The sequence below is a fragment of the Carassius gibelio genome, chromosome A21 (assembly GCF_023724105.1).
Source record: "Carassius gibelio isolate Cgi1373 ecotype wild population from Czech Republic chromosome A21, carGib1.2-hapl.c, whole genome shotgun sequence".
Lineage (NCBI taxonomy): Eukaryota > Metazoa > Chordata > Actinopteri > Cypriniformes > Cyprinidae > Carassius > Carassius gibelio.
Window position 1 is genome coordinate 6,973,065 of NC_068391.1, and position 21,024 is coordinate 6,994,088.

Here is a 21,024-nt window from a genome sequence, read left to right on the forward strand (position 1 = left end):
GATATCAAATTATTACCAATTCGGAAGCTGATTTGCGGTTTTTTTTTTTTCGTACCACTGACCCGGAGGTTTTAGTATCTGATAAACAGGTATGTGGCCTCTCTTCCCTCTGCCCCATTCACTTATACAATCTGTCCGATGGCCTTTTGATTGCTCTTGACACCCTGCTGACGACTACTGCCTCTCTCCCCTCATATCTTGATCGGGTGGCCTATGGCTGCCTTCCTCACCATTCACTGTTACAATGGACTTTAATGGCTCTCCCCCCACATTCAGCTCATTGAGGCTGGATCTGTGATGCGTTCCTCTGAACCACACCTTATGGGGCAGTTAAGAGTCTTTACTGGGGGAGCTCGTGTCTTCCCTTGCCACATTCTGTTTAGATGAGCTGGAGAGGACAAACAAGCATTTCAGCTTCAGTTTCTTTCAGAGATCAAGTTTTTTCAGCTTCAACCTAAAACGAATATTAAGAGAAATTAAACATTGACAGGTGTTTCAGAAGAATCCAAGATTTGAGATAAAGCATACACTTTTGACAATCAAAGTCCTTGATATTCATATAGCAACACCATCCATATGATCCAACTTGATTTATGGAATACTGTAGTTGCCCCAGTGCATTTAAAGAGAAGTAATTAAAAATATAGTACAATATAAATCTTATAAAACAAAATAAAATAAAAAAGTAATCAAACTGAATAGTCAAATGTATTCATTATTTAATATACACTTAATAGCCGAATTTATTTATGTGATACAGAACAACTTAATTGCTTGGAAATAAAACTATGATTAAAAAAATTGGGGTCAGTAAGACTAAAAAGACTATTTTAAATAAATGCTTTAAATTCAAACTTTCAGTTCATTTAAGAATTATGAAAAAGTATCAGTTTCCACAAAAAAGCAGCACAACTGTATTCAACATTTATAATAATAAAAATCTGCACTTTATTAAAATTTATGGGGAACCATGTGACACTGAAGATTATAGTAATGACTGCTAAAAATTCAGCTTTACATTTTAAAATATATGGAAATAGAATATATATATATATATATATTTATAAATAGCAACAATATTACTGTTTTTACTATATTTTATTTTATCAAATAAATGTCTTGCTAAACATAAGGGACATATTTCATGACCGAAAACTTTTGAATGCAGTCTATTTATATATATATATATATATATATATATATATATATATATATATATATATATATATATATATATATATATATATATATATATATATATATATATATATATATATATTTTTTTTTTTTTTTTTTCATGAATCATAACCGTAATCACAGCTAATGTATTTAAAAAGTGTGATTGTTTTATAGCTCATATGCAATAACGTCTTCACCCATACACTTCAAGAAAGTAAAATATAATACATTTAAGTTTATTTATTTACACTAAAGTGATTTGAGCACAGGAACCTCAATGTCTCTCTGTTTTAGTTTAACTAATATTTAATTTCCTGACACTACTATTATATAATTAAATAAAAAATAATTCTCAGATGAGGAGAAAGAAATACTGTGTATTTCTTATACACAATAATCAGAAGAGGTGCTGCTGGAGGCCGCTTTGCCCAAAAACATGAAGACTGGTTCAAAAATGACATCTAGCTGAAAAAGATAGATATAATAGAGAATCGGTTTTAAAAGGGAGGTGACATAAAAAGATGAGAAAACCAACCCCAGATTTAAAGAATGCAGATGTGGTGCAAAGAAACCGCATTAAAAGGCCGGTCTGAGTTTCCACTGAGAGTTTGCGGTGCAGGAGTTCTTTCAGATTTCATATATGTGCATCTGAGTAAAAAGAAAACTGTTTAACCACTGCTTGTGTATTTTACTTTTATTTACCCGGTTGACTACATACCATCTTCTTCAGTATCTTAAGTTTGGGTGTTTTTCTCACTTTGTTCTGAGATTTTCCAGAAAAAACAGTCATAGTTTTTTCATTTGTGTGTGGTGTAACGGATGTAGTGTTAGACCTATTCTAAATGTATGCAGGTGTGTGTGTGTGTGTGTGTGTGTCTAGGTCAGTTGTGGGAGTGTCCATTTCTCTGGGAGTGCAACGTGGAGTCGTCAAACAGTGGGTTTTTCACTTCCATCTCTCCAGTCTAGAGAATAAAATATATATTACTTATTTAAATTAATAGGGTCATAAAAACACATGCTAAACATGCTGAAGAACTGCTAAATGTAAAAATGTCTACACACCGGTGCCAGTCCAGGGCACTCGTACACAGTGAAATCTCCCACTTCATTCTCCTCATCTGATGTGGCCCCGGACTCGGAGACTTTAGGTTCTGCTTTATGTCTGTGTTCAAAATCAAAACAATTCTATTAATGTCTATAACAGGTATAACACATTTTATGATACTTGCATGCAAAGATTAGTAAATACATATCTTTCACAAAGTAAAGGCCGTTTCAACTCCGTTGTCATTGCGTTATAGGAAGTGGAATGTATTATGTACATGAAAGTGGAAGCAAATAAAAAGGAAGGAAACGAGTAAGGAATATTACATGCAATTTCACATTCATGTTCTTGGTCAGCATTCTCTGAATGTGACTTATGATAAAAATGCACAAATAATGTTAAAGGAAATCACCAGGACAGAGAGAGAGAGAGAGAGCTGAGAAGAGATAATGCAGCTAAAGCGACTAAACTGATGATGAGAACTTGTGCTTACTTGTCCATTGAAAGCATCTGTTGTTTCTGATGCTGGTAGTGATACATCTGAGCACTGTGAGCCAGATTTGCATCCCCAGACTGAAACATGGAAAGACACGGTCGATTACAAAAGTGTCAAAGTGATTATTTTATTTTTGGATGTATGGCGTGGCATTAAAGTGAATGCTCTTACTGAAGTATGATTATTATTAGGGCCTGCAGCATGAAAGGCAGGGTAATCAACTTTCTGAGCCAGACGAGTTTCTCTCTGTACCCTGTAAATAAAAAAGGCAACAAAGGCACATGCCAAAGGCAATAAAAGTTGGCAACAGAAAACATTGAGATTTACACTGAAATGTAGATTGTTTAAAAGAAATACACACTTAATTTCTTTAAATTATTTGTCAACTAAAGGTGCACAGAACGAAAAAAGAAAAAAATTAATTAAAATGAGAATATTTTTATAATATATATTTTTAATGGCTCTGAAAATTATATAAAAAAGACATTTAAAGAATATAAAAAATGAATTATATACTCAAATATGCATTTTTCTTATTTAAAAGGATCCATACAAAAAATGTTTTTGCTAAATTTATTAAATTTTTCCTATTTTATGAAAAACCACAAAACAGAATATTAAAAATATTATAAATAAATATTTATAATATGCAATACAAAATAGTTGGCCATTTTTGTTGTTGTTGTTGAGCTTTCAATAAAATCGTTAAATACCACAGAATTCATTTGCACTTTTTGTTGTTAAATTGAAAAAAAACGTTAGGGGTTGCAAGACAATTTCAGCAATAAAAGTGAAATTAAAAAATGAAATTTAGAAAAGCTTCTATCTTTATCAGGTCATTAGACTGAACAGGAAGTTTGTTAATAACACACTATAGGGCATGATAAAGGTTTAAGCTGACAAACTGAATCACGGATAAATAGAAATAACAATAATAAAAAAGGATTCAACTTACCTGATCCAGCAGACGGCAGCGATGATGAGCGCCATGGATCCCATGATGATGCATAAAGATATCATCACTGCTCCCGGTTACAAACACACACAATTACAAAACAGAAAAACAGACAGACAAGAAAAACTATGAGAAGGACTGTCATAAACAGATTGAAATGAGGTACACTCTCAATAACAGCATGTGCATCAAGTGTGTAAACTGACACATGCCAGAGACGTTTTAATACAATTCAGAAAGGCTCACAGTGTACTAACATCTGAGGACAAGCCAATTATAAAAGTAACATCATGTGGTGAGCCTGCTGTTAAAATGGCTTTCAAAATAGCACATAGAAAGATTTCTGTGGAAACCGGGTCAAAAAGCATGCTTTAATGATAAAAATAAAATCAAGTCACAACACACTGATCATAATTAGGCTTTAAATAAAAACAGAAAAAACTTAGTGACACATACAGACTAGCAGGCTGTCCCTGGAAGAGTGGGGGGAGATGATCGGCCCGTGGCGGTCCGATGAGTTTGTGACTGGTGTGGGAGATTTAGGGGTCTGGTGCGTTGGCATCAAAGGGCCACTGGTCGCTGGTTCTACAGTTGTGGCTTTGTACAGACTCTTCTGCTTTGATTCTGACTGAGATTGCGGAGAAGACTGAGAGCGAGAGTCTAAAGAGGTGAAGAGGCAGAAAAAGAGAAAGAAAAAATGGCATAAAAATAACTATTAACAACAAAATTTCTGCTGATTTGCAAAAAGGCCTAATATTACCTAGTTTGATAATGCAAAAAAATTACCACCACTGTTTTTTTCATACAAAATAAGTAGATTTTTCAAATTATATATGTTTCAGCTTTAATGTGCGAAAAAAGCAGTCTAACATCAAAAAGTTTTAATGACAAAGAACGTATAAAAACAAAATGTATATCTGCACACGAGTTGAAAATATGTTCAAATATTACATTTAATATCAACGAGCTTTACATAAACACAAGATTATAAATAAACATGCTTTTTTCACAAAATCTGAAATTTTTTGGATGACGTAAAACACCTGCAGATGTAGCATCATGCATTCACTGGCCATATTTCTACCCTTAAAATCAGAATTTGGAATAAACTCATGTTTTCAGAATCATTCATACATGCACAAATGGGCTGAGAGTTAAACAAAGAGTTCTAATCTGGCTCAGAGGTCTGTCTTTGTGGCAGTTTTTCATGTGATGAAGGGACAAGACAACACTTCTTCACCTTATAAATAGTTGTTGAAAAGAAAAAATGCTACAAAATCCAGATCAGATCAGGTTTTGTGAAAGGGTGTGACGTCCAACAGTAAAACAGCCACTAGTTTTGGAATCAAAAAATTGAGTAAGTATTGTAACAAGCACCGGATTTGATTAAACAAATATGATATAGGACATTATTCATTTTTGTCATTATTTTAGCATTACATTTTTTTTAATCTAATGTTTCTCATGTTACGGCAATACATTCCTGTTTGCAGTATCTTTCCACTGTTAACTATGCAGCAAATGTTTCTGCGATTCAGATGTGCCGTTATTTGTCACACTGGCGAAGCACACCACATTTAAACTGAAACTTCACACATAGTAAAGAGCGAGCGAGGGGCAAAGTTCAGATGGGGTTTGTTATGAATCATGACCGCTATAACCGCTTCACTACCTCGCTAACCATAACCACATAGATTTAAAGAACACACAGTCCAAACCTGGCTGTTTGACTTGTAACATTTGCTGCTTGGCAATGACAGAGGACAGATAGTCGATTTCTTCATCAACGACAGGATGGGAGGCTGTGGAAATACCTGTGGAAATAAAGATAGAATGTGACATGGTAAAAACAGCAATATATATATATATATATATATATATACAAAATCAAATACAAACATGGTTCTGCCATTGAACAGGCACAAAAGTACCATGTTTAATTTTTTTCTGTACTTTATCCCAAACTTATTTCAGCTTATTCAATTGTATTGGGAGTATATTATGAAACTTTGGTCTATGAGAGAAGTGTGATGACTGGACTGTGTGTGTCCTGAGAGTGAGAGTGTGCCCGAGTGCTGTTTGTTTGACACGCTCTAAAGGGAAAACAAAGACAGCACATGGTTTAATGGCACGCTTGGCCAGACAGTAACTGCATTCCACGACTATGGAAGATCATCTCTCTTGACAACCAGTGTGTGTGTGTGTGTGTGTGGCCAATGAGAGGGTGTGTGTGATCGTTCGTAACCTCTTACACACTGGAACACAACACTAACTCCTGCAACGTTCAGAAGGGAAAGAGCTGTGAGGGTTGAACCAGTGAATCAGGAAACTGATTCCAATGAACTGATTCAAAGAAAGGAATCAAAACTCTTGAATGAATCAATTTAAATAGAAGGCAATATTGAGAATAATTCAGTCTTAGCACTTCCATGCTCAACGGCATTATTTAAGAGAAAATGTATCAACATAATAATTTAGCATTTATAATGGTAACAAACTAATATTCATTAAATTATCCAGCACTGGTAGAACATGATCTATCAGCAACAAAATAATATAATATGTATGGTCAAACTTCATTATGTCGTAATAGATGGTAAATCAACCAGCCCTAGGGAAATAATAACATAAAAATCAACAAAATAATATTGAATAAACTATAAATATTCATTACTTCATTCAAACCCACCTGATAATTTTTTTTTTATAATAAAAAAATAACAGAATATATTGTAAATATTATTTACAGCATCCAGCCCTATTGATTAAATTTATATATATATATATATATATATATATATATATATATATATATATATATATATATATATATATATATATATATATATATATATATATATATATATATATATTATATACAATACATTGTACATTATGAACAAGTCCTAGTGGTTAATTTTATTTTATTTTTAATAAAATTATAAAAAATATATCAGTAACACTTTACAATAAGATTAATAATAAAATTATAATAATAAAATAATATCAATGAATTAACTAACAAGGAGTAATACAAATCTTTCTTAATGTGAGATTAATAAAATAATATTGAATACACTATAAATATTAACTATATTATCCAGCCCTGGTTGGTTAATTTTATACAGTCCAATAATAAAAAATAATAATAATAAAACTACTAACAAACAAATAAATAAATATGTGTGTGTGTGTGTGTGTGTGTGTCTGCAGGCTCTTTGTATTTCCAACAAAATAATATCGAATAGATCATAATGTAATATATCACCCAGCCCTGTTTTTTTTTCCTCTTCCTTTAAAACACACACATTGACACATCGACAAAAGTCACACACACGCACACACGCACACACACGCACACACACAAGCACGCACACGCACACACAAAGTTAACAGCCATGAGAATGCGTGGTGAGGTGTTGCATTTGGTACAAAGCTTGTGTCTGCAAAGAGCTGGGAAAAAAATAAAGTGTCATTTCCATACAGCAACATTATGTTGATTATCATCTTGCACATCAAACTTTCCTCCGCACTGTACCACAGAGAGCTACAGACCGGGGCTACTAGAAAGCAGAACGTTGATTGTGATGAAGGCAGGTTTGTGTTTAGTCTACAGAAGACTGGCCATCTGCCTGATGTGACAGAACAGAAGCGCACATATCGCTGTCTCCACAGCAGGTGTCAAAGGAGGCGGATCAAACCATCTGCACTTGTTATGAGGGGACAAGTGGACCTGTAAATCTGTGATTTACACATAACAGTCCAGCCTGACTAGAGCTGATGTACGAGCAGCAGAATTAACTATTTCATAAAGACTCAGCAGGTGCTAGATGTAAAAAAGCAACTGTTTTCACAATTTTACATGTAATTTAATCTGTAAACACCACAATGAATCAAACTTTTATGAAATCAAATGAGTATTTGTGAAAAGTGAATAAATAAAGATTAATTTTAAACTAAGATTACATTATTCGATTTTCATTGCTCACTACAAGAATGTACTGATGGGAAAATTCACACTTTTAAAAAAGCGGTTTTTTAAGCTGTAAACAAAAAACTAAAAGATGACTGGAGTGCGTTTCGCAGGAAGACACTGTTTTAGTCTTTCTACTTCAAAACTTCATGTTTAAGTCAATGTGTTACTTGCTGTTTTTTGTGTAACTGAAATTAATTAGCCATTTCTGAGTGAAAATTGTTCCTGAACAATTTTTTTTTTTAGAATGGCAATATTTAGACATATAATGCCATGACAAAATTGTGCTTTGATACCAGAGACCATTTACTGTTTGAATTTGCATGTAAAACAAGCATTTTAACGTGAAATAAAAAGAATGCATGAATTTGTCTGACTCCTGAGTTTTGTTAGTTTATCATGCAGCTTTCAATAACTAGTCACATACAAAAGCTCTGACATGCATCTAAATCCAAACGGCAAAAAAAGGCCATTTTAGTTTTATCTAAGTTTTGGACGTGTTTATACTGCCATCTAGTTGTGACTTCGCTAAGTGCATTGGTCAGAGATTTTTTAAGTGTTTTTGACAGAGGATTGACTGTTCAAATAAAAAACAATGTAGTGATGACACATCAATACAACTCAAATCAAAAAAAAAAAAGGTACAATTATTATGTATTGTGTGATTCGCTGAAATGCAAGTTAACACCGAAATAGTACAACCAGACAGTCTGTTTCAGTCAATGTGATTAAAATCAGGAAGGTGTTTATTGACTGCTATCCTGGTCTCTGGTATCTCTCTCCGTCCAATCAGATGAGACTGCTGACCTACATAGACCGATGACGATTAGTCCCAGATGCTTCGGTTTAGTTGATGGCTGTTAAATACCTTGTCAATGTGGCCCAAACTCAACGGCTGGAAAAAAATTAATAAAACAGGATTTCAAATATATTATGGGGCATAAAAATCCACATGAATTTGTACTGTTCTTTAAAACTCTAAAAACGCCAAGTGTTATATACTCATGACAATATTAAAGCAAAGAGTCTTGTGACACAGGACTGTTTGATCAGTAAACTCTTTAACAGCAGGTGCCACCTTGGTCTAACATTCACTATCGCTTTAATTACGCTCTTTGAAGAGACAAAACTGCTCCGATAATCAAGGTAAACTATCCTACTTGAGAATACAGAGCGGAAAATGTTTCATCAATATATCTATAAATCAATAATGATGTAAAATGCCCTATTAAATTATAATTATATTATATAATTAAAAAAAATGAATACAAATTATAATTGATATATATAATGAAAAAATATATATACACAAAAAAAATAAAAAGAATAATATATTGCTAAAAATGATAATATTGTGCACAAAAGAAAAACCTATTGCAATAGATTAAAAAAAAAAAAAAACAGTGCTATTTTTATCTTTATGCTATAGCAGCTCTCACATGGAATTACATTAAAGCCAAGGCAGCACACAGACACACGCGTGCACGCTTCCAAGCAATCTGATTAAAATCAGCCATGTGCTTCAACCACACGGGGGGAGAGAGAGAGAGATTAAGCATTATGTTCACCACAAAACCAAAAGAAACAGTGAGAGAGGAGCGAAACGAGAGCATAAGCACAGAACAGATGATGGGAGGATCTGCGGTCTAAACCATCAACATCATCTCCTCTTTCACAGTGGCTTAAGTTCCAGCCGAGGGTTCGATTAATGAATGCACAGTATTCAGCTCGAGGAAAACGGTTGTGTGTCACCTGACTCACAGTTTGTTGATGCACAAGCACCAAAGTACAGGTCAGATTAGACAACAGTTGCTAAGTAAATCCTGACACAGTAGGGTTAGGGTTAGTCTTCGTACCGTGATGGTGGTCCCGGGGAAAGTGTGTACGGTGAGAAACACAACGTCCTGCTTCATCTTCCTCCAATGGGGTGAGGCAGGGGCCACAGCAGGAGGAGCCGGGCTTGCAGAAGTGCCGCCCCTTTCTGGCACAGTCTATGTGATCGGGGCACTTGTTTGCTGAGAAAATAGAAAAGACATGATGAAAGAATGATAATTAAAACAAATGACACAGTCTAACTTTTCTAGTGCCCTGAAGTGCTATGTCACGTGCCATGTGTTTGAATATTAATGTGCCTTAAAATCATTATGCAGAAGTGCACCAGGTGTTAAAGGCAGGTGAAGAAAATGTTGTTTATTCAAAGTCATCATTTCCTCTGAAACCACGCTTGCATTTATAGTCACCTTTAATGTTTTTTTATTGGTGTTGCTGTTTCTTTAGGTAGACAATATTATTATGCCACTTTAAATATTCACATCACATGTATAAGGATAGAACAGAAGGAAATGAAATAAAAGCCTCCCGCAGATGCTGTTGATATAGAGCTTTCCTTGCATTGAACCTGAAAATTCCTTGAAGGCTTGAAAACATTCAATTGTAGAAAGTAGCAAATGATATCAATGCTATTGAATTGAGTCTGCCTCATATCCTTGACTCTCAACCAGAGAGACTCGAAAATCAGTCATCGGTACAAACACCCTTGAATGACTCAAATCGGTCCACGGATGCAATCATAATCTCAGCTCCTTCTCTTCAATGATACTTTTTCATATGTGCTCCTATTCTCTATAAATCCCTCCATTTTCTGTGTAATTCACACTGTGGGGTGCAGAAGGAGACTAAGTCAGCAGCAGGTGTGTGTGTGTGCCGTGATAGTGCTTGTGGATTTCATTCTGGGTAAGGGTTATTTTTTTTATTAACACTATATTTAAAGTGTTACTATGTCCGTCCGTAGTGTTATTACGGACGTCAGTAGGAACTCAGAGCCGAGTGTCAACCTAATAACAAATGTTCCATCCGGAAGAATTTAAATCAAACAATCATTCATGATTTGACGGCTAGTTCCTAAAGGAGAATGAAGCTTAACTGGACTAATGGTCTAAGACAAACTTGTTTAAATTTCAAATGGCTTACAAAAACTGTTTTTATTGTTGCAGTGGCATTTTATTCACAGGCCTCCTTGAGGACGATGTGTTTCCAGGCAACAATACGTATTTTAAAAAAAGCTGTTATGAAAGCATAGCAGTGCCTGCCAAGGCTTATGCTTCCGTACACCACAGCAGGAATAAAAACACACACACACACACACACGTTTGTTTTTGGGGACATCCATAGGTGTAATGGTTTTATACTGAACAAACTGTATATTCTATGGCCCTATACTAACCCTAGACCTAACCCTAACCCTCACAGGAAACTTTGTGCATTGTTACTTTCTCATTCTGTATATGATTTATAAGCGTTTTGAAAAATGGGGACATGGGTTAAATCCTCATAAGTCACCCTCGTAATACCTGTGTCATACCCATGTCATTATACAGAGTTGTGTCCTGATGTCACAAAAACAAGAGCGCGCGCGCACACACACACACACACACACACACTCTGTATTCTAATAGACATTTTAACAAACTAGAAACAAATTCATTTCAATTGGTGACCCAACAGACACCAGAATTTTTTATTAATTAAACTCCCTTTGAAAAGATGAGGTCAGATTTAAAAAAAAAAATAAGTCATGCTCATCAAGGCTGCATTTATTTAACCAAAAATACAGTAATATTGTGAAATATGATTACAGTTTAAAATAACAGTTTTTATTCCAATACATTCTTCAATTGTAATTTTTTCTTTTGATGGCAAAGCCTAATTTTTAGAATTTTTAAAACCTTATTCCAGTTTTCAGTGTCACACAGTCCTTCAGAAATCATTCTAGTATGCCGATTTGCTGCAAAAGAAAAATGTATTATTATTAATGTTGAAAATGCTAAATATTTTTGTTTAAACCGTGATAATTGTTTTTTTTAATTCTTTAATGAATGAATCGAAAGTTTTAAAGAACATCATTTATTTGCAATATAAATCTTTCCACTGTCACTTTTGATCAAATGAATGCACCCTTGCTGAATTGAAGAATACATTTTTTTTTTATTCATTTTTTTACTGACCCCAAACTTTTGACTAGTAGTGTCTTTAAAATAGTAACTGAAATATATAATATCAGCATAAACTGCACAAGCCCAAAACAACCATAATCTGTCATACACCTTGTTGGCTTTTGGCAGGTTTCTACCAAGTGACAGATGAATTCATGCCAAAAATATGATAGAGTTTAAACTGACAAAAAATAGGGAACATTTTTCTGTCTCCCCGTTAATGTTTATAGGAAATATTGTATATATATACATAAATCTTGTGTGCTGGTGGTGTGACATACTCGTTAAAGCTTTTATTGATTCCTGCAAGGATCTTGCCATCAATTTTGACTAGATCACCATTGTGCTGCTCAAAATGCATTGATTTCTGCTCATCAGTTACAGGATACAGACCTCTTCTCTCATTAGTTTTTATAAAACACCACCAGATTGCTTTTAAATCTGGACGAGGAGTCATGAGAACTGAGATTAACTGACTAATGAGGTGCAACTGTATGTGTGCATGTGAGAGATGCACATTCTTCTACTAAACACCCCGCTGGGCCGCCCACCTCCAGCCGGTCATGGACATTAATTTACACAATTAACCACAAGCTCAAGCTGCGCTTGGAAATAAGGGGGAATTTGGAAGCAACAGGTTTTTCAAGCTACACTGCAGTAAATATACTTCTGTTTAAGTACTACTTGACTACAGTATCATTTTGCTCTCTCTCTATCTCTCTCTATGTATATATCTCAAATACATATAAAATAATATAATATATAAAACTAAACAAACTAATATGCTACATAAGTGCATTTATTGGCACTGAAGCTAAATCAATTTTGCACTAAGCACAAAAAAAGAAAAGAAAAAGAAAAAATAAATAAATAAAAGAAATGTGATTCAGTATTTTCTATTTGTAAAATATTTAAAATAAAATACTTAATTAAATAAAACAAAATGTAAATAAATAAATGAATAAAACATTCCTATATGGTTATGTAATCTACTAAATATGTTTGGTTGATGTTTTTCCTAATATTTATTATGAACTAGATTGCAAAACAGACTTTATCATGGTTTTAAATGTAGAATAGGATTTTGGTCTTAGAATAGGTGAATTGGTCCCATTTAAACAAGAAAAAGAAATGGGTGAATTCTTCTTTGGTTGTGCTGTTGTGTTACAATCAGACATACAATCATGTAACTTAGAAATAAGAAATAAAACTGGTTGTAAACACATTGTTGTCACCCATTCAAAACATCTGTAATTTTCCTAAAATAACACTAAAACTTCAAATCTTCCAAGTTGGCTATGAAGAAAGATTTTGTCCAAACATCTCTGGTCATTAGCTCGGCCAAAGAAAAGGTGCACACAATTACAGGAAGGTCAGCATATCATAAATGTGGATTAAAATGAATATTTCTGACCATCTGCTGCTGGCTCAGAAATCATTAACTGAGCTCTGAGCGGGAAGGAAGCCAACATCAGCACAGAACTGCAGAACAGCAACACGCTTACGTGGAAATACTGACCGTTTCCATTTAGTTTGTGAGGTAGGACGTTGCAACTGGATAATAATTTTGCAGTTGTGATAGGAGATGCCATCCATGAACAGGAAAGTGTGGTTGCAAGGAAACTCTCATTGTGTGGATTTCCTGTTGCTCCACTTAAAGTCAAGCTGAGTGCCAGTTCTTTTGCCTGTTTAATTTGGCCCTCTTCCATGGCTGCAGATACCCATGCTTCAGACATTCTCTGAAGATGAAATGTATGCAAATGCAAAAGTTTCTGCCAAAACACATAATGTGTTTAGACACCATAATGCATTTGCAGCTTTTTTCTTTTCAGCACCCTGCTATGTAGTTACTAGGTTTACTAGGTGGCTGCTTTCTGGTCCAAGTCTAACAAACACATTGTCAAGTTTTGATGATAGTCAGAGATCTCAATACAGCTTGGGAGTTTTTTCACCTGTTTTCATCACTTAAAACAGTAATATCACACAATGTGATGTATCATTAATATTTGCAGCATTGTGCTTAAACAAATACTCAATCCTATATCTTTGATCTGAAAATAGACCTCCAGAGTTGACTCTGAGACACTCCAAGCTTTAAAGGCAATGGGCTCACCTGTTTCCATCCATCTGGCTCCTTCTCACGCTCAACACTTATTAACTTCAGGGAATAGTCTACAATCCCTGCTGCTGTGGAAACTACATTGTCCGGCTAACACCGTTGCACACATGTTGCAAGTTAATAATGCAATTACATCTGGATCACACAACGATCACCATGACAGGGTTCAGTTTCACACAAACACACGGTTACACTCAAATGCAAAATGTAAATATCATAGTACAAGAATATGATTATTGTATATATAATGGTATATCTTAAAAGAAAGAAAAAATTATGTTTGCATCACTCTGATGTGGTACTAAATCTATTTTTTTGAAATCAATATTAATTAATATAGCAATTTGAGTTTGGTATGGTTTATTTTATATTTTAAAAGAAGACTCTTACACTCACCAAGTCTGAATTTATTTGATTAAAATACAGTCAAAACAGGAATACTGTGAAATATAATTACAATTTAAAACAACATTTTTCTATTTTTACATATTTTAAAATGCATTTAATTCCTGTGATGGCAAAGTTGAATTTTCAGCAGATCATTCAAATATGCTGATTGGTCTTTTTGATATCATCAACAGTTTTCAGAGTTTAATATTATCAAACTGTCCAATGAAAACTAATGTAAAGTTCAAAGGAACATTATAAATGTCTGTACTGTCACTTTCAATTAATTTAATGCATCCTTGCTGAATGAAATAACCAATTTTCCAATTTTTGGGTTATTTCCAAATAACCCAATATTTTGTACAGTAATGAGCATATATATATATATATATATATATATATATATATATATATATATATATATATATATATATATATACACACACACACACACACACACACACACACACACATGCTTACACACACTTTACATACACACTATGTATCCTAATTAAACATACATCACAACACATTTTGTTGACAGACAATTCATGCAGTTTCTATAAATTATTTCAATTAATAATTTGAATGAATGTGTGAGAGTGAAGAAATGTAGTAGGCAGGCTTTCACTCTTCATTTGCACAGAGTAACTGATAACAGTTTATTGTAGGATCATTTTAATACTTCATTTCTACAGCAATAAAATATTTGATTGTGGGATTTCTAAGTACAGCCACACAGTTTTTTGTTACATCAGACTGTGCTTCAAGTGTCTGAGGGTCTCTTCTAATCTGCCTGGCTTGGATCCTAATTACCAATAAAAATAAAAAACACCCTCATTAGTGAGAGAAGTGCAGTGGAGCACAGGAAATAAGAACCCTGTACGCCCACATCTTTCAATAGCCACATTAAGACATTAAAAAGCCCTGCCATGAAACCACCCTTTTGGTTTAGGAAGCTTCCGTACAGTTCAGAAAGTACCTGTGTAAGTCCCTGCTGATCAAAATGTAACTTCTGCAACCAAGCTGGCAACCTGTGTACTCAATGTGGGAAGACTTAAGGGTGGATGTTTGCTGTGTGTTACAAGTTACAAGCTGCTCAAGTTCTCAAGGGTGTGTTTGGATTTTATAGTGCATATTTAAACATGTAAACCATGATTGTTTGTGCCTTAACTTATCATGGCCGCAGCTGCTTGGTTCTCACATGGTGGGATTTGTATACAATACGTGGCCTGATTCAGGGATCGGATGCAGAGATAAGCCGCCGCTCTCAAAGTGCGCTCTGCAAAATCATCATTGTGGCAAGTAACAACAAGCTGTTTCCAGATCTCTGTATGGCCTTAGATCCTCACGTTCCCCTGAGACAACAAGTGCAAGGTCCAATTGTGCGGTTACCACAGCAACACAGCTAACCTTTTCTCAATCCATTCCATCACCTATGAAGAGAGCAATGCCGCACTCAGACACCTCACACACTTCTTATGTAAGTGCATTACAAAGTGAGCTGTGATGAGAACTGCAGCGTAATGGAAAGAGAATTTCCCTATATGTGAAACAGCAGGGTCCATTCGTTATATCTCTTTTACCCTGTGGTTTATGAGAAGTCGGGTTAAGGTGGCATTTTAAAGAACAAGTGTTTTTCAGATTGGTGTGCTATAGTGCACAAACTAAAAGACCTATTTTCAAGCCTACCACTTGATTATACCAAACCAGCTTCAAAAGGCAGCAATTACCAGAGCTTACAAATCAAAATAAAAGAGGGCTCAGGACCTAGCCCTGTTGTACCTCAAACCTTACATATAAATGCAAAACATTTCCGTGTTCTGACTGAGTTGTATGACTGCAGGACAAGTTGGAACAAAATATACACTCTGGGTATATATTAACTAACAATTTAAATAAACCTGAAATGAAATACGAATAAAATAAATGAAATATTGTAAATGTACCTATTAAGCTCACCAAAATCTACATTGAGACATTTTAGAGCAAAAGATGGTTTCACTACAAAAAGTTATGTTAAAATAAAAGATCAATCTCTCACACAAAAATATGTAATTTTATTTTACATGACAAAAGCATTTCAATGAAGATATACATAATTAAATGCAAAAGGTCTGGCTGTGCTTAATGAATATGTTTGTACCCTTTAAGCACACCCCTGGTCCATTAAGCTCACATCATGTGTTATTAAAAATAACAGTGTGAACACATGGAGACTCATATCTCAGTGTGCAATGATGCGACTGATTTGAAACCATAGGAGGTATGTAGTAACAAACACATCGATTTGTTTAGACATCAAGTATAATAATACATAACTTTTTCTTTTATAATCTGAGCTCAAATATGGAAGTGTGCTTAATGGGTACATGAGCTTAATAAGTACGTTTACCCTAAATAATAATAATAAAAAAAAACATTGAAAAGATTTAAAACTAGAAATTGTTGCCTTGACACCCAAGGAAAGAAATCATTTTAAGCTAAAGTACAAAATTATTACAGCTAAAATAAAAATGAAAAAGGAAAGCATATAAAAAAAAGTTAATTCAAAATATTAATAAAGACTATATTAGCTTATAGAATAACACTGTATGTGATAATGTCCACAAATCAGCCTGAATTGGGAAAATTGGTGAAAAAAAAGACTAGATTAAAGATGAACATTCATGACTGCAACTTTTATGACAATGAAAACATTTACAGAAAATAATTATTGACTATTAATAGTAAAATAAATACTATGTAATAATATAAGAAAACTAAATAAAATAACATTAAAAATACAATAAATATTTTGCTTTCATATTATTGTAGATATTATTGTTGGAAATGTTTTTAAAAATGTTTTAAAACACACTTGATGGGACCTTCTACCTGGTTTTAATGAATAGAAAGTTAAAAATGTTATAAACAGTTATAATTTTAGCTACCGGTACTTGTTAATTGTCCTAAATGTTAACTAAATGCTGCTTCACTGGCTTTGTATACTGGAAAACTGAAAACATCTAATGGAAATGGAACTTGAATTTCTTTTGGATAAAAAAACTAAATCCCAAAGTCAGAACAATGTTCCAAGTTCGTCACCCACCACTGAGATTATGATGATACATTTCATAAATGCGCTCCTCAAACCAAACCAATTGGGGGTTTACTTTTCATAAACAGTCTACAGGTTGCTTTTTTCACCATCTGTGAAACGACTGCAAGGCTAGCAGCTCTAGCCACTGATCGGCCTTTCTCTGTGAGTACAACCTGCTATTCTGCGGCGATCAGATCAACAGCCTGAGGGAGGAGTTCAATGTGGCAACTCTTTTCAGAAGTCACACGTTAGAGAACAACAAACAATCTACTTTACAATGGAAAAATGCATAAACATGTTTAGGCACTGAGATATGAGATGAGAGGGCGAGAGAGAGAGAGAAAGAGAGAGAGAGAGACTAATCAGCCTCTGGAAATGTTACTGAACACTAAAAACCCTTAGAGCAATATGGCAGGTAATAAAGGACAAAATTATCACATAAATAAATAATTATTTTTATATTTTTTCAGCAATCAGATATGCTATGGGTGCTCATTGGGCAGATGTGTGTCAAAGAGAAAGCAACTTTGAGATTGTCGTGCCAGTGTCCAGCTGTTGTCATTCCCACAGGGGTCTGGAAAAGAAGCTTGGAAAGACAATCTCTGCTCATGTTCTTCATGATTACTGCACTCACATCCCACAATCCAGCTCACACAGCCAACTATGAACCTGTCAGGCTATTACAATGAACTTTTGATCCAGTAATCAGACACTGACTCGATGAGCGTGGAACAAAATGTAATCATACGGACTTCCTTCAGTCATATTTCTAATAAAGTAATGGGTCACACTCACCACAAGCTGATTTAAATTCTAAATTTATAAAATATAAATTTGAAAAATGGTGGATGAGCGACTGGCAATTATTGCATGATATAAAACACCATTTACACGCTTTCATTATGTGATGCTTACAATGCAACAACCGTTAACATAGAGTCTTGCACTTGACATTTCATTTTACGTAATTAAATTTAACATGTGGTAGGGACAGTGTAACTTTCTATATCCATAAAAGGGTCCCCGAGTTTAAAACAGTCATAAACAACACTTTAATAGGAGAGGAAATCAGCCACAAGGAAATTCCATTTTCATGTTTGTTCCTCCACTTGTTTAACCGGATTAGGGTTTACATAGTCTAAACCTTGTTTATTCTAATTGGCAAATATCATTTGCAAAATGTAATAAGGAATATCCCACATCCATAAGCAAAAAAATTTCACAGGGGTATAAACTCAATAAACTCAAAATCAGCTTTGGAAATCAAGGATAACATTTAAATAGTAGAATCTGAACCACTTTAAATAGTGTTTTCACATCACACTCTATGAAATGCATAATAAATATTTAAAAACAAATGGCGTATGATAAACAGGAGCTCACAAAAGCTGCTGAGCGACTACCATATGTCAGATAGACGGATCCTTACCCGGCACTGTCGCACCGACGGCGGCGAGGCTTACGCAGATCAACACCCCGGGCAGAATGAGGGAGGCCCGGGCTCGCCGTGCGCTCCGGCTCGGGCAAAACAACATCCTTCACCGCGCTTCTCAAGTCCAGGATACCAGATGAGAGCTCCGGAGTGTCATTCTCACATCTGTGTGGGTCGTACACGACCGACAGAGACAAACCGGCCCGAATAAAGATGCAAGCTTTAACTCAAGAAGAGCGTTAAACCGGTGCCCGCGTTGTACAGAGCTAAAGATAGAGGAGATAGCGGCAGGAGGGAGGAGGCTGATAGACACGCTACAGGACAGATTAGAACAGCTACATGCAGCAGCGCGTGGATGAATGAGCTCGTGACGCAATGACGCTGACGTGGATAACTCTTCTCTCAGGTGAGGGGACATTCTGTTAGTAACGCAATAAAATATATTTAAGTTTTAAATAAAGAATAATTTGTAACGACACAATTATATAATAATTTATTTGATCATAAAAAAATAATAGAAGGGCATATGTCATCATAAATGGTCACAGTGGGAACTTGTCATTAAAGGAATTATTTACCCCAAAATGAATATTTGCTGGAAATTTCATGTTCCATGTTCACATCCATTGCTTTTTTCAGTAAAAGAAAAAGTCATCTTGTCTGAATCAGGAGAGAAATGCAAACTTTCTGTTTTTATCAAAGCCACTGCTAGAAAGAACACATTTTTTTAAATCAATTTGGGCTTTGTGTCCTTAAACTTTAGTTAGTGAAATATAAAGTATTACATATAATATAAAACCCGAGGCATAATTTTTTTTTTTTTTTAGCAATTTACTGTATTAGACTATAACATTAGAAATAAATTAGGAGTAGGAAAATGAACTTATAAAAAGGAAATTTAGAAATCATGTTTATGAAATTTTGAATTCATGCTTACTGATAGAGGCACCTAGTGGCTAAAGTTTCCACATGCAAATTGTTCATTTTTCCGTCATGCATTGCCTCTTGATGACATGAATGAACGAATTGAATGTACAGGTACAAAGAAATTTTTCCTGCATTGTTTATTATGCATCATATTCTTGCTCACAATCTGTGGTATCCAGGGCCATCAAATGGCTCAATGTCCTTACCTGAGTACTGACAGAAATAATAAACAGGTATTAAATGCTGTAAAGATTTTTATTTATTTATTTTGATCACCATCGTTTTCAGAGATCCACAACCTTTGAGACTCAGGTGAAATCAAATGTAACACTAATAGTGAGACATGCAAGTGTTTTAAGAAGTAGATACATCAGATCTGAGAGACCTCTTCAAATTGCTTGGGTTTAAGGTGCGCGGTCTGGATGGCGGGAATTTATACAGAGGACGAGCCACTGCGAACCAAAGAGATTCAAGACAATAGAGACAGGAAAACTTACAAGGTGTCTGTATTCTGATATCTCAGTGAGGTTAAAACTAAATGTTGTAGTGCTGAAACATTCAGCATGTAAGGAAATTTGTGCCGCTTGCTTACCTGTGGATGGATCCGGTCCTGGGACAGAAGGACAGGTAGGATGCACATAGGAGGTCTGAGATTTTTCTACAGGGCTTTCTATGGTCAGTTTTGGTAGTGTCAACTGCAAAAGCATGACGCCAGAAACAAAGTCAATGCTAGACAAACAGGTATAAAACACTGTAACTTTCACTGATAAACCAATAAATATTTTTACCACCAAAGTGGGACCTACAAGTGTTTCAAGATACCTCTGTTTTGCTTGGACAAGATGTTAGATGTCTGGATGGTCGGAATTTGGCCAAAAAAGGAAGAGCCACTACAAAACATAATGGATTCAAGACAAAAAAGGAAGTTAATTGCCTGTTTGTTTGCACCAAGTGCAACTCTAAATTTTAAGGAGGCATGTAAGATTACGCAGTGACATCTAACAGAGTGATGTTAAAATTGAATGTTATAGATATATGTGTTATAAGATATGTGGATCACATCACCTCTGACTTGATGCAGACTCAGGAAAGAAGGTCCAGTAGGGGGCGCAGTGGAGGCCTGTGGCCCTCTGTTGACAGTTTCTGGTAGTGTCAACTGCAAAAGCACAATGATTACTTCATGAGGATTCACTCTAAACATGTTTATTTATATCAACGATATAAATGTAATCGTCTATTTCAGTAATTATATATTAAGTTCAACTTTCAGCCTAACATTAGAACAATATTTACACAATTTATTATCCTCTGACTTGGAGAGGGGCATGATTTCTTTCTTTTTTTTTTTTGCACTTTCTTGCCTTTTCCTTGCAAGCTCTTCTCTCCACATCAGGCCTTTTGTAAGCTAAACCAACAAAAAAAAGCAACAAGTTAAAA

General features: G+C 34.7%; 1 protein-coding gene across 1 annotated transcript; it reads right to left on the reverse strand.

Annotated features, from left to right (window-relative positions):
* Positions 1–1,858: 1,858 nt before the first annotated feature.
* On the reverse strand, positions 1,859–19,018 carry LOC127942223 (neural proliferation differentiation and control protein 1). The gene is made up of 9 exons (XM_052537894.1): positions 18,658–19,018; positions 9,505–9,663; positions 5,394–5,489; positions 4,132–4,335; positions 3,676–3,742; positions 2,892–2,973; positions 2,718–2,797; positions 2,242–2,341; positions 1,859–2,141 (listed from the first exon to the last, which is right to left on the reverse strand). Exons 1-9 carry the CDS (start codon positions 18,761–18,763, stop codon positions 2,061–2,063), a joined length of 975 nt encoding a protein of 324 aa, XP_052393854.1. The 5' UTR covers positions 18,764–19,018; the 3' UTR covers positions 1,859–2,060.
* Between the last annotated feature and the right edge of the window lie 2,006 nt (positions 19,019–21,024).